At 50.4% G+C, this 13,761-nt stretch overlaps 1 protein-coding gene across 1 annotated transcript in view; it reads right to left on the bottom strand.

Annotated features, from left to right (window-relative positions):
* The window catches only part of LOC119158598, a 75,524-nt gene that overhangs the window by 16,281 nt on the left and 45,482 nt on the right, over nucleotides 1-13,761 (bottom strand). Inside the window, 16 exon segments of the mRNA XM_037410742.1 lie at nucleotides 697-782; nucleotides 1,148-1,247; nucleotides 2,492-2,674; nucleotides 2,868-3,047; nucleotides 3,216-3,398; nucleotides 4,054-4,236; nucleotides 4,430-4,609; nucleotides 4,778-4,960; nucleotides 5,736-5,815; nucleotides 7,682-7,791; nucleotides 8,311-8,379; nucleotides 11,250-11,338; nucleotides 11,738-12,232; nucleotides 12,811-12,896; nucleotides 13,237-13,330; nucleotides 13,463-13,645. Coding sequence (XP_037266639.1) covers nucleotides 697-782; nucleotides 1,148-1,247; nucleotides 2,492-2,674; nucleotides 2,868-3,047; nucleotides 3,216-3,398; nucleotides 4,054-4,236; nucleotides 4,430-4,609; nucleotides 4,778-4,960; nucleotides 5,736-5,815; nucleotides 7,682-7,791; nucleotides 8,311-8,379; nucleotides 11,250-11,338; nucleotides 11,738-12,232; nucleotides 12,811-12,896; nucleotides 13,237-13,330; nucleotides 13,463-13,645 — 2,484 coding nt within the window.

Genomic DNA, 13,761 nt, shown 5'->3' with positions numbered 1-13,761 from the left:
CAATATCTATTTTGCATTGCCTGTGTATAATCCTGATTTTTCAGCTGCACACAGTGCAAAGGCACGCACAGGCAGCAATCTGTATGTCACCTTAGGTTAACACATACCTGGAGAATCTGAAATATGCTTTAAAATCCCAGAATGTGCCAGTAAATGTTTCTTTCTTCATCACAAAACTGTCACCTAATCAGCAACACTAATAAATCAGCAGAGAAACACCCAGGTGTGATTGCTGAGGTGCAGCACAGCAGCTCTCTGGGTACACACCAGTTGTCTGTACTTGGAGTGAAAGAGAAAGCCCGCGGTTTGGGACTTTGGGATTCCACTTCTGGCCCTCCCAAAGAGCTTTGCCCCTCCTTAGGGGTGAGCCTTGCTCTCTCTGAGTCTAACAATAACAACCCTTAAGCTGAATGTTTCCCTTCCTCTCCTGCAACAGGCTTGTGATGTTAGAGACAGGACACCTAAGTACTGCTGAAAAAGCTCCAGCTGAGGCATTGCTTTCTACAATCCATTAAGCTTTGAGACCTTGTACCTTTTCCCAGAACATGTTTGTACGACTTCAAAACCTTCTGATATTTTTCATGCCCACAGAGCAGAGAAATTCCCTGTGAAAGCTTTGATTGGACAGATTTGGCAGTCTCTGCTGGAAAATATTTACCGAATCCATGCACACCCCCGGCGTCGTAAGCTACTTACGCTGACAAGTGGGAATGTCACCACTCCATTCAACACGTCCACCAAAAATCCCACATTGTCTGCTGGATCGTCCAATTAACCTGTGCCTGGTGTTAAAAGGATTGAACATTCATCCCAGGTCATGTCAGTCTGAGTTACTATCACCTTCCAACCGCCTCGGACAGTCTGAGCAGCCCTGCTGGCAGCAAAGCTGTGGCCCTGAAGAAGTTCCCTTCCTCGCTCTGCCTGACCCGTTTCACACTATATACATGTAAACATAAGATAGCGAACACCTTATGTGTTATATAGGTACAGAACTCCGTACAGTGGCTTCTGTATAGAATCAATTTATTATTAATACATCTATTAATATATCTATTTATTGGGAGTGAATGAATAGGAGGAAAAAGGGGAGACTTACCGAAAATGTCTCTCCCTGCTGTTTTAAGCAATAGCCAAAACCAGGACTTACCCTTCTTCACAGCTGTAGAACACTGTCGACCCAAACAGGAGATCTGTTAGGAAAACAATTTTCCCATTCACAGGTTCACCAGGATGATTGCATTGTTTTCCTGGGGGAGAAGAAAACCCTCATTTTATGTTTCTGTCTATACCATGGCACAACAGATGCAACTATTACTCCAGTCATCTGTCCACATTTCCAGTTACCCCCCAAATGGGTTTCAAACAGCATAAAGTTACATGGCTTTACTAGTCACATACTATTTGACCACCAGAATAAGGTTAAGGTTTTTGCAGCATGGACAGAACCTAGCGCCTATTCCTTCTTGAACAACGGACACCAAATCAAGGAGCTATTCACTTTTACAGAACTCTAGTGCTTCTGACCACACTCCGCTCTCAAGGCATGTAATAGTAGGTGACATTCCTGGGTGTTTAGCATATCCAGGTCGGCAAGTGTATTGCACAGTCTTCCCAACAGAAAAATCAATCTCATTTTTGTGCTCCTCATTTAGCTCAGCAAAGTGTAACCTTGTAGGAGCACCACAACCACCTATTAAAAAAGAAAACAGACGTGAGAATCAGGCAGGACAGGCATGCCGGGTGCAAGCACAGAAAGAACACAGTTATGAGGAAAGGCGTTTGGTTTGCTTTGCAAAATCATTTATTTTGATTAATGTAGCCATCATTAAACAAACACAACCTATTTTCCCAAAGGATTCCAGAGGATCTGGTTCTTATTCCCAGGATATACTTAAATCTTCCACTCAGAGGGTTTCACCACATTTTTATAACAGGGTTAGGGGACAGAAAATAGTAGTGTACCTCAAGGCAGCTATGTCACCGTTTACCTGGAAGTTTCGGCCTGTTTGAGAACTCCAGGTAATGGTGCATTCTATTGCAGATGGGAGCAGGAGGGTCCCAGCTGCCATCCTCCTGGCAGAAGACTTCAGCACTGCCTTGCAGGCTGTAGCCATCATGACACTGAAATGTCACCATTTGCCCAGGTGCAGAGATAAGTCCTTGACCACCAATCTGCCTTCCGTTCTGTACATCTGGATTTATGCAGACAGTCACTGGAAATGGTGATGTGCAGAAGTGATGGGCAAAAGGAGTCGGAACAAAACAAAACAAAAAACGCACAGGCTGTTAATATTGCAACAACAACTTGACATCTACGTAAACCTCCCCACCCCCGCCTTCACAACAGAAGGGCCTGATATTAATTTGTACCATGCAACACTTTACATGGGATTAACCTTCTCTGAGGATCTGGTTGCAACGGTCAGGGTCTCCCCTGTGCTCAGAGCCACACTAAGAGCTTCTCACCCGAGGGGACAGACCACAGACACACCTTCACAGCGAGGGCTGGGCTGGCTCCAGTTCCCTGATGCTTTGCAAAACACAACAGGATTTCCAACCAGGTAGTAGCCAGGATCGCAGGTGTATGTTACACGCATTCCTGCAGAAAAAAAAGCTTTGCCCTGGCCGTTGTGATTTCCATTGTGGAGCCTTGGAGGCATGGGGCATGGTCGGACTGCAAGAGGGAGACAGAAGGTCCTAAGTCAGCAAGAGAGCAACACGCAAGGGGAAGGGAGTTGGTGCGATGCTGCACTGATGGGTTAAAGCCCATCCCAGGGGCGGCTCTGCCTGCACACGCTGTTCCTGCTGCAAGGAGCACCCGGCCGGGCAGGGCTACCCTTGGGGAAGCAGCGGGCACCTGCACTCACCCTTCTCACAGGTGGGCACCGGTGGATTCCAGGTCCCCCCAGGCTGGCACTGAGTCTCATAGCTGCCGTCTGTGGCATAACCAGAGATGCAGTCAAAGTGAAGAGTCTCCCCAGCTTTGTAGGTGCTCTGCAGCCCATAGATCTTCCCGTTCTGCACCTCAGGTATCTCACAGCCGATTGCTGTGGGGAACGTGGACAGCATCCTTTAAACTTCAATGCATGGGCCAGATCTTGCACACACAGCCCTCTCCCTTCTCCCCACCGCTGTAAGCCTGTCTGCACTGTTCCTACGGGACATCCAGTATCCTTTCCGCCAGCCCCACAGCGAGCAATGAAGCATCCACCCACCTTCGCAGCGGGGCAGGGGCTGGCTCCACACCCCTGCCTCCATGCAGTAGATGGACATGTTCCCGACCAGCTCGTAGCCATCCTTGCAGCCATAGTAAACCATTACTCCCCGGGAAAACTTGTTCAAAGTCTGTTCTCTGTGCAGCCCGTTGGCAATGTTCGGTGGCCGAGGGCACATCACCTCTGGAGGGGGAGAGGAAAAGCCCATGAGAGTGTCTGGGACAACCAATGCCTGAGAGACAGCTCAGCTGACACCTCCTGCACATCAGACATGGGGAAAGGCGAAGGGCAGAGGACTCGCACCTCAGGTACTGCCGGCTCTGCCCTGACAGCCAGCCTTTGGGTGCCCTGTCTCTCCACTGACTTTTCTGTACAAAGAACGTTGAATTGATTCATACAAATCCAGCTGGTCTGCCCCTGAAGGCTGTGTCACACGCCATGCCCCTGCCTGCTCACCTGCGCTGTCACCAGCTGGTTCTCCCTGGGTGTGCTGCAGCCGGGCAGCTGCTGGAGCACTGGGAGGAGGGAGCTGGCTCTGGACACCCCTTTGCACTGGATCTCACATCAAGTAATGTGCCAGTTCCTGGATATGTACTGTGGGGTCACCAGCATCCAGCCCCAGCACAAGAGTTATGGCCCATGCAGCCACAGTTACAGAAACACCTAGCTCTGGATTCAGGGATGTAAGCGTATTCCTTACATATTATAAAACTGTATACTTCATTAAAGGTGAATTTAATCCCTCACTGAAGGTCTCAGTGGCAACCCGTCAGGGATTCCCCTGTGCTCAAAGCCACACTAGCAGCTTCTCACCCGAAGGGACAGACCACAGACATACCTTCACAGCGAGGGCTGGGCTGGCTCCAGTTCCCTGATGCTCTGCAAAACACAACAGGATTTCCAACCAGGTGGTAGCTGGGGTTGCAGGTGTATGTTACACGCATTCCTGCAGTAAAAACTGATTTGCCCTGGCCACTGTGATTTCCATTGGTGATTTCCAGAGGTGGAGGGCATGGTCGGACTGCAAGAGGGAGACAGAAGGTCCTAAGTCAGCAAGAGAGCAATACGCAAGGGGAAGGGAGTTGGTGCGATGCTGCACTGATGGGTTAAAGCCCATCCCAGGGGCGGCTCTGCCTGCACACGCTGTTCCTGCTGCAAGGAGCACCCGGCCGGGCAGGGCTACCCTTGGGGAAGCAGCGGGCACCTGCACTCACCCTTCTCACAGGTGGGCACCGGTGGATTCCAGGTCCCCCCAGGCTGGCACTGAGTCTCATAGCTGCCGTCTGTGGCATAACCAGAGATGCAGTCAAAGTGAAGAGTCTCCCCAGCTTTGTAGGTGCTCTGCAGCCCATAGATCTTCCCGTTCTGCACCTCAGGTATCTCACAGCCGATTGCTGTGGGGAACGTGGACAGCATCCTTTAAACTTCAATGCATGGGCCAGATCTTGCACACACAGCCCTCTCCCTTCTCCCCACCGCTGTAAGCCTGTCTGCACTGTTCCTACGGGACATCCAGTATCCTTTCCGCCAGCCCCACAGCGAGCAATGAAGCATCCACCCACCTTCACAGCGGGGCAGGGGCCGGCTCCACAACCCTGCCTCCATGCAGTAGATGGACATGTTCCCGACCAGCTCGTAGCCATCCTTGCAGCCATAGTATATCGTCAGTCCCCGGGAAAACTTGTTCAAAGTCTGTCCACTGTGCAGCCCGTTGGCAATGTTCGGTGGCCGAGGGCACATCACCTCTGGAAAAGAAAAAGAAATTCCCCTATGAGTCAGGTCTTTGCCATTTTGGGTGCTACTGGGAATGTTTGGGTAATACCAGGGTAATGTCCTGAGCTCTGTTCGGTCTTTGTTCCATTTGCTGGACCGAAGTGTTACTTAACCAAAGGTACAGCAGCATTAAGATTACAGTTGCATTGCAGCTGGAGGAAATGACTATTAATAATGACAGTCCCGACAGGAGAGCTGACAGGCACATCATGGGATTTGGCAGAAGGTGCATGTGGGCATGGAAGCAGCAAGAACAGCGAGAAGTTATGATTACTTCCCATTCCAGGAGGAAGATGAAAATGTCCCACATCTGACCAGAAGTGGAGTGACAGAAATCCCCCTGGGCACAGCTGGCCTCTGGCTGCTGACCGTGCTGGGGAGTTTACAGCCTCCTGCTACAGAGCAGCTCAGCCCCAGGGTTAACTTCTCCCCATCCCGCTCAGAGCCCAAGACAGGGCAGGCTGCAGCCATCCCCGTGTCCCACCCCAGATCACTTCTCCCGAGCCATTTGTGTCCCTCAGAGCCAAGCTGGCAGCACTTTGGTTTGAGAAGAGAAGCGAGGAGGACAGACGCATCCCAGCTCTGCTTTCCCACTGAACTTGAGAGGACACAAGAGGAGCTTGGCGCCGCGCTGGGACACTTGCCCTTCATGCACACTGGCAGAGGTGGGCTCCATGTGAAGTTGGCTTGGCACGTGCTTGTGTGGGAGCCCTGCAAGGTATACCCTGTGTTGCACACGAAGCTTACGGTGTCCCCAGTCCTGTAGAAAGGGCGAGTAGTGGGTACTCTCTTCCCACGTTGGATGTGTGGGAACGGGCATCGGGTAGCTGGAAAAGGGAGAGAAATAAAACGTTTACCTACACAGCTCTCAAGCTGTTCCTGCCTGTGATGGTCGTGTGTTGATGGTGTCCGTGCAGCCAGTTATCCCTCAGCAAAGGGACGCAGCGGAGGCTGCAGCTGGGATGGCTGCCCCTGGGCTGAGGGACTCCTCCCTGCGCTGCTTGGGGACCCCACTGCTTCCTCAGCTGGCAAGAAATGGGCGTCCAGGATTTCACATCAGTCGCCTGATAAGGTCAAGAGCTTTTCATGGCCCTTCTGCATGCTTCTAACCCACAGGCTGGGAAGCACATCCCCTGGGTCCAATCCAACCCAGGGAAACGTTGGCAGGACCATCCAGGACCAACTTAACTGCAGTCCAGGGATCTGTGCTACCCGGGGCACGTGGCCAGGGTGCACAGCGTGGGCTGGGGTGCTGTGCCACACTACCCATGGCACTGCCGTGACCGTGCAGGAACAGATCCATGCCAGCAAGGGCAAAATGCATCTTACAAGGGACCAGGCTGTGAACCTGCTGGTGTGCTTCCAGGGGTACCTGGGGGCTGTTTGCATTGAACCCCCGCAGAAAGAGAGAGACAGAGAGGCAGGCATGCAGAGAGGCGGCCAGGCAGGCGTTCAGAAACAAACCTGCAGGGAAATAGCTTTTTGTTCACTAGGCAAACATTTGCACTAGATAGGAAAATGTAGAAAGAAGGTAAACAAACGCCTCTCGCTGGTAATATCCTTTGGGTTACTGAGTAAAGGGCCACAGCTCTGTTCCTCCCTGCTGAGCAGCTCTGGTGCAGCCCAGCTCTGGTCTCTGCTGCACCCTTCGCAGCCTTCCCACAGCTCTGAGCCTGGCTCAGCCGAGAGCCACAGCTCTCTGGCATCAAGCAGCACATGTGAGCAATGACAGCTACTTCCACAAGGCTGGCGAGCCAAATGCACATACATCAGCTGGACATACAGAAAATTAAGTATAACAGAAGTATAACCTTTTTGCAACGTGTTACCTTAGTGATATTTCTTTTTTTTCCCCTTTTTTTAAGAAATATAACCCAACTCTTTGCAGCCACTGATGCTTGACTCCTAGCCTGCCACTGAGCTACCACAGCCTTTGGTCTCCCAAGATACCAGTGAATAATTAACATGCTTGAGGATATAGGGAAGTCTTCTCCATACAGTACCAAAACACTTCTGAAACCTTGCCAGGGCCGCCAGGTCACAGCACCCGTGCTTACAAGATGGGAAGGGGTAAACAAAACCATACTGCAGTGATGGAGCCGATTTCTGTAGGTTTTTTGCTATCCTGTCCCAAACAAAAGGGCATGTCGGGCTACCTGCCAAGCTTTTGTGCCCATGGGCTTTCAAAGCGAACATGCCCAACAGCACAGTCTTGTTTGCCATTTTACTCTCCTGCCTCATTCCAACACATTTCTGTTTATCACAGCAAGTTTCAACTTGACAGATCTTGAACACAACTTATTACTGGAACAAGCTCCTTGTCTCACTGCCGTAAGGTGCTGTATCCATAACCAGCTTTACTTTGGCAGTTTAAAGACATAGGTCAAGCCCCTTGTTACGAGAAGCTAGATGGGTTATGAAAGATTCTCCATACCCTCCTGCAGCAAGGTTGTAACTCCCTTTCCCCCGGCCACTGAAGGACACAGGGTGGCCCCAGTGCCATCTCAAGAGCCTTCCATCATTCTGTGATGCTCAGGGTCTGGCATGCCAAGATCCACCTGGGACCAGCACAGGACTCCTACCTACCTCTGCAGGGAAAAGCAAGAGGATCAGCAAGGAGAGGAGCAGTGATGAGGAAGAGGAGGTCCATGGGAGGAAGGTCCCAGGGGTGCAGACCTGCTGGTCTCCCTTACCTTGAGCCCCAGCCATAGTGGCCAGGAGCAAAGCAGAGCTGCCCAGGAGGTGGAGGGCGAAGGTGAGCACCATGCTCCAGTCCCTGGCGCCGACTGCGGCTCTTGGGGGGCTGTGGGAAGATATGGGCACCCCAGTTCCCCCCACGTGCGGAAGGAGCTGCAGCTGCAGGGCTTCCTAAGGCCACGGGACAGGAACCTGTGGGCTCCTCAGCACAGGGCAGGTGCAGCCACACCACCTCCCCCCTCCCCAAGGGAGGCTGCAGGTCCCACACGCTGCTTCTGCTGCTATTTTTGGCAGGTGAGGGTGGGCCCCTGGGACCCACGGGCATCTGTTAAAAGAGATGTGGGTGTAATTACGGGGGTGCTGTTAGCTAAACTGGGCCCATAGTGGAGAGCATCCTCAGTTAGGGCAAGTGGCCCGGGCTCTGCCCCAAGTCCCCAAGCAGCCCTTCCATGAGCCAGCTGAAGAGGCACGGCTTGGCTTGGCTTGGCTGCCAGGGTGCAGGAAAGGCAGAGCGGGACATTCCCTCCTCCCACACACCTGGAACCAACGGCAGCAGGGACACGTGTGTCCCTTGGCGCCATGGGTGCTCGGAGCAGGAGGCACAGCACACAGCACAGCCACTGACCTGAATCCTCCCAACCTGACCCTGGCTGCTCTGGGACTCATCCATGCCTGCATCATCCCTCGCCGCTGGCTGGAAGAAGAAGAGTCCACAGACAGGACTTTTTGATGTAGGAGCAGCTCCCCACCTTGCGCAGCGGGGGATGCTTTCTGAGCCTGAAACAAGCAGCGACACATATTGTCCGAGGCCTTTTATCCCTTTTATTGACAAAGAGCTTCCGATATTTACACATCCAAGATTTACACTTCACAATTTGGAATTGCACTTGATCGTTACACTGAGATTATAAAGTAAAATTACATACAACTCAATTACAAACACTACAGATAAGTCCTCTTCAAGTCAGTTTTGGTGACCGTACCTGTAAGCTACATCACAGCACTCACGGTTCCTTTCATTCGGTTGCGGGGAGATCGTTTCAAGCCGATCCCCAATCAGGTGTTAAAACTTTTGGAAAAACCGCCCTGGACTATGCAGTAGGAACAATTGTGCCTGGATTAAAATAACAAAACCGAACCCAACACTATGGTACAAGGCTTTACGTTTGTGTTTTGTTCATCTAGTCACTCACGTGGCTTACGGTAAGAGATAGATAAAAATAATGAGCAATCTGCAAGTGCTTGTTCTGCAAGACTGGCTTCCCAACCCAGCACCTCAGGGTGCCCCAGGGGCAGCTGAGCAGGACCGCACTCTGCTGGGAAGGGAGAACTTTGTGGGTCTATTCCGAACAAGACTAACGTGTTGATGGAAATGGCTGTTTGTGTTTTCCCCTTTAATTAGATGCATGTTCCTATTAACAGGAAAGCACTGGTTAAAAATGCAGAAACAAAAAGTATGTGGTAGGCACATTTCAAATACTTCCCGTTCCCAACTGCACATCACAAGAAGCTCCCAGACGGGCGATGCACCTCTGCATCAGACGAACCCCCAAACCTCAAAATCTTGCTTCACCAGCAGCTAAAGGGCCTATCGTCTCAAGCTGGATTCAGGCTGAACAAGTTTAAATCCCATCACAGTTTTTTTTTCCCTGATAAACGGGATTCCCAGGAAACCTGCAAATCTTGACTTTATTTTACAAGATGCTACATATCTCTTTAGCATATTAAGTGCTCATTTAGCATGGAGTTAAAACCAGGAAAGGAAGCTAACACCACAATGCATGCTTTCTATCAACCAAACAAATCAAGGGCACTTTGGTTTAGACAACATGAGGGAGATGCCATGATCTGAGCTGTCCTCATGGCACTGCCAAGGCCTGACTCGAGTTGGGACAAGGCACTTCCCCTCTCCCTACCCTCGCAAACATCCCCAACACAACAACCAGCTAGGTCAGGTGAGACAGGATAGAAACAAAGCACACAAAAGATGTGGGGTTTGCGTCCTCTTCGCCACGGAGGAGTAAAGGAAGGCTTTGGTTTGATGTGCACCTGCACCTGCTTTGGGTGTAGCCACCCACCAGTGCTGCTGCCAGCGCAGTGAGAGGCCAAAAACCTGCTTTTCCTCCCCAGCATCACAGCAGCCCCGGGGCATCCCAGTGGGATCCTGCAGTGGGACTAGGGGTGCACAGCACCACCTGGAAAAAGTCTTTTAAGTGCAAATTCAGACAGGGACTCCCTGCATCAGAGCCACCCCAGGCAGGTGGCATTTGAGCAGAAAGTGAAAAGGTTCACAAGCAGCAACTTTCTGATGTTTGGTGGCATCTGCTGAGACAGCTGCAAGTTCTGCATTCGGCACAGGCACCATCTGCTTGTGGACAAGCTCTGTTGCCCCCAAGCACCCACTCAGCTGGGTCCCTCCAGGGGCTGTCAGCCCCCTGAAGGCTTCGGCACTTCTAGAGAAGCGTTGAGTCACTGCGGAGACAGGAAGGGTGTTTCCGCAAAGTACTCACGGAAAGGCCTCAGCGTGATGCAGATAAGTGCCAGGGCAAGATCTTCAGCTGAAGTTTAAAACCAATTTTAGTACGTACAGGAAGACTCAGAATAGCAATTCTTTGTAATAACACTTTTAAATTTTTTTCTCTCTGGTAAAATTACTGGTCTGTAAGGATTGCTATTTGCACAATGGTTCAGGCTCACCTCGAAGTAACGGCTACATCTGTGGTTTTCTGTGAACATTTTCAATGCTTTCAGTTCTCACAGGTAACACCCAGCTTACACATCCCATTTCTGTCAGATAATTTTTATAAGTATGTATCACTCACATGAAGACATTCACCTTTAATCCTCTCAGCAGCAGCAGCAGCACTTTCCACCTCAAGGCACTTAAGAAACACCTGGATCCTGATCAGGACCAGGCACAACACGAGCTTCATGGGGCTGAGAAACTGAACACGTGGAGGTACCCGAAGCGCAGGGTTTTCCTGAGCCTTCTCTACTGCAGCGTGAAGGTCTTTGGCATCGCTACGATTTAACATGAGGATAACTGCACTTGATTTCTGAACAGCATTCTTAGCTGGGTGGCAGAAAGCATTCCATCCTAACCCATCCCATCCTATCCCATCCCACCCCATCCCTGCGCATGAGTTGTGTGTCCAACACAGCGTGCAGCTGCTGCGGCTGCAGCCAAAGTGCAAGTGCTTCCCAGGCAGTAGCGCAGGGTCTGGGCTTTGTCATCCAAGGTCTGTTGATTGCTGCTTCAAGGCCAATTTCACAGGATGGAAAAGCAGAGCACTGAGATCAGTGTGATCAAGTCCAACAGGTCTACAGGTGCCTCGCCACTGTGCCTGTTCCCTAATCTAGAGGTTCATAATCAGCATTGCCAGGAGGAGGGGGAAGATTCCTACAAGAATCAAATAAGAAACTTCAGTCTTCAAACATATTCAACTACCTCTTCCCTCCCTTGTCCCCTTTACCTTCCCCCCTCCTTTTCACAGCATGATCTTAAAGCAATACGACAGCAGACCCTAGTAGAAGGCTTTTAAGCCTATTTCAAGCAGAACATACAGGAAACAATAACATAAAGATAGGCAAGATCATGGCACAGAGGTTCAGGAGTACGTATCGCTTACCAGCAATGATCATGTTCGCTCCACCTGGAAAGGAAGCAAGCAAAAATGTGGAACTCGGCACCCGTTCAGCATGGTTATTCATCAAACTACACAACATGCAGTGTCTCAAGCCAGAGCCAAGGCACAAGGAAGACAATTTAAGCACCACACAGAACAGGACCCCTGCACAGCCCAGCTCCACAGATGTTCATCTGTTAAAACCCAGATGGCTTTACCAGGATACGTTTCCACTAGCCTGTGAGTCCACACCACCACCTAATCATGCTCTTTTGGCACTGGGTTTGAACTGAAGCTGTTTCAGGAATCATTGAAGGCTTACTCCTTAGCAGAACTATCTGATTTGAGGAGTCACAGAGGAAGGAAAAAACAGATATTTTGAAGACAGAGAGGAAGTAGCAAGACTAGGCACAGGAGGTAAGTCACCTCTGCATTCAGGGGTAGGTTTGCTCCAGACTCCAGGGTACTGCTGATCTGCTTTACAGTGAACAGAAGCTGGTCCAGCCAGGGTGAAGCCATCCTTGCATTTATAGACTACCACCGAGCCATGGACAAAGCGTGTGCCCTTCGTGCCATTGTGCATCCCGTTGTCAATTGTGGGGGGCTCTTCACAGAGAATGCTGGGGAATGTCGGCAAGAGTGGAGACAGAGAGGAGGCAGCAAGACTAGGCACAGGAGGTAAGTCACCTCTGCATTCAGGGGTAGGTTTGCTCCAGACTCCAGGGTATTGCTGATCTGCTTTACAGTGAATAGAAGCTGGTCCAGCAAGGGTGAAGCCATCCTTGCATTCATAGACTACCACCGAGCCATGGACAAAGCGTGTGCCCTTCGTGCCATTGTGCATCCCATTGTCAATTGTGGGGGGCTCTTCACAGAGAATGCTGGGGAATGTCGGCAAGAGTGGATGAGTAGTGCTCCTAACTGGAAAGGTGAAGAGGTGTGTGAGGAAAAGGAGGTACAGCCAAATGTCACGCGTCTAGCAGCAACTGAAAATCCTTTGAGCTTTCCTGCTCGGTGCTAGACCTCAGCTACTGCCTGCTAGCCCCAACTTCAGGATCTCACCCCATGAAATGAGCCACTGAAATGCCTTATCAGGCTAGAAGTGTTTCAGCCATTTCTAGCTTCACAAAACACTACACACTGACTTCGTAACACCTCATTTCAGCATTATACCAAATTGAGAGGACAGAGTTCTAGCATCCAATTATCTTTACCTTTTGCTAGTAACTAGAGAAAGAAAACTTTCCTCCTGTGACTGTTTTTTTTCCCTGTAATCTCTGCTCTTCCCTTGCTCCTGCCACTTTGTCAGCCTAATTTCTGAATCATACCAGAATATTGCACCTAAGGCCTCACCAACACGTGTTAGTATTGAAATAATGAATTTTACACTTGATTGAATTAATAAGCACAAGGAAGAGCAGCCCAAGTCCACCAGCAAGGCAGCTACACCAGCACAGTCCCAAATCTTAACAGCTCCATGCAGGGTTTTTCCTTCTTACTTTCACAGCGAGGAGGTGCTGTATCCCAATCAACTCCGTTCCCGGATACCACACATTTGGCAGAAGACGACCCCTTTAATTCATACCTAAAGAAAGAGAAGTTTAGGGCTTTCTAGAAGACATCCCAGAAAGGGTTCTTCCCCTGCCTCCCCACCACTGTGTGTAGGCAAGGTATTAAGCAGAAGTTGCCCCCGCTATGAGATGGGATCCGGCCATGCCGAAGCCGCTAAATAAGGGCACTAATAAGAGCTGAAGCAGTTCACTGCATCACCAAGCACACGCGTGTTGCCACACGCTCATCTCACTGAAGACATGATGTAGAGTTTCACTGGAGACTTGCACTGGGAAACCCAGGAGGGTGTTACTGCCTGTGATCCCCATCTTCTGATCCCCAAGTTGGTGCCTTTCAAGCAGTGATCCACTCACCCAGGCTCACATATGAATGTCACAACGGTCTCAAACAGGAAATTGGCTGCAATCACAGTCCCGTTTGCTAATGTGAGAGGAGTGCATTGCTGTCCTAGAGGGAAAGAAAGCAACATGGGAATTACTTCAAACCCAGAGATGGGCACGACCCAGATTTCAGAGTAACATCTCAAGCATGCACAGATCACTCGCACAGTCAGGATGGGAGAGGAACAGAGATACTCACGTATACAGAAGTCTGGCTCTGCAGACCAAGTTCCATTACTCAGACAAGTGACAACAGATGACTTTCCACTTGCCGTGTCATAACCCGGTTTACACCGATATCTCAATTCAGTTCCAGCAAGAGAGCTGTCACCCACAATACTTGTTAACTCAGCGAAAGAGAAGTGTGGAGCAGGACCACACACTAGCAATTGGAGACAAAAGCAAGGTTAGTTACAGAAGGGTCCCCAGAGGGTCTGTAGTAACAACAGCAAACTGCACGTTTTGGAGCACACAGCTTTTTAACCTGTTTGAATGTTA

This window comes from Falco rusticolus, chromosome 17 (genome assembly GCF_015220075.1).
Source record: "Falco rusticolus isolate bFalRus1 chromosome 17, bFalRus1.pri, whole genome shotgun sequence".
NCBI lineage: Eukaryota > Metazoa > Chordata > Aves > Falconiformes > Falconidae > Falco > Falco rusticolus.
The sequence above is the reverse complement of the archived record's forward strand: the minus strand, read 5'-3'. Positions and strand labels throughout refer to the sequence as shown.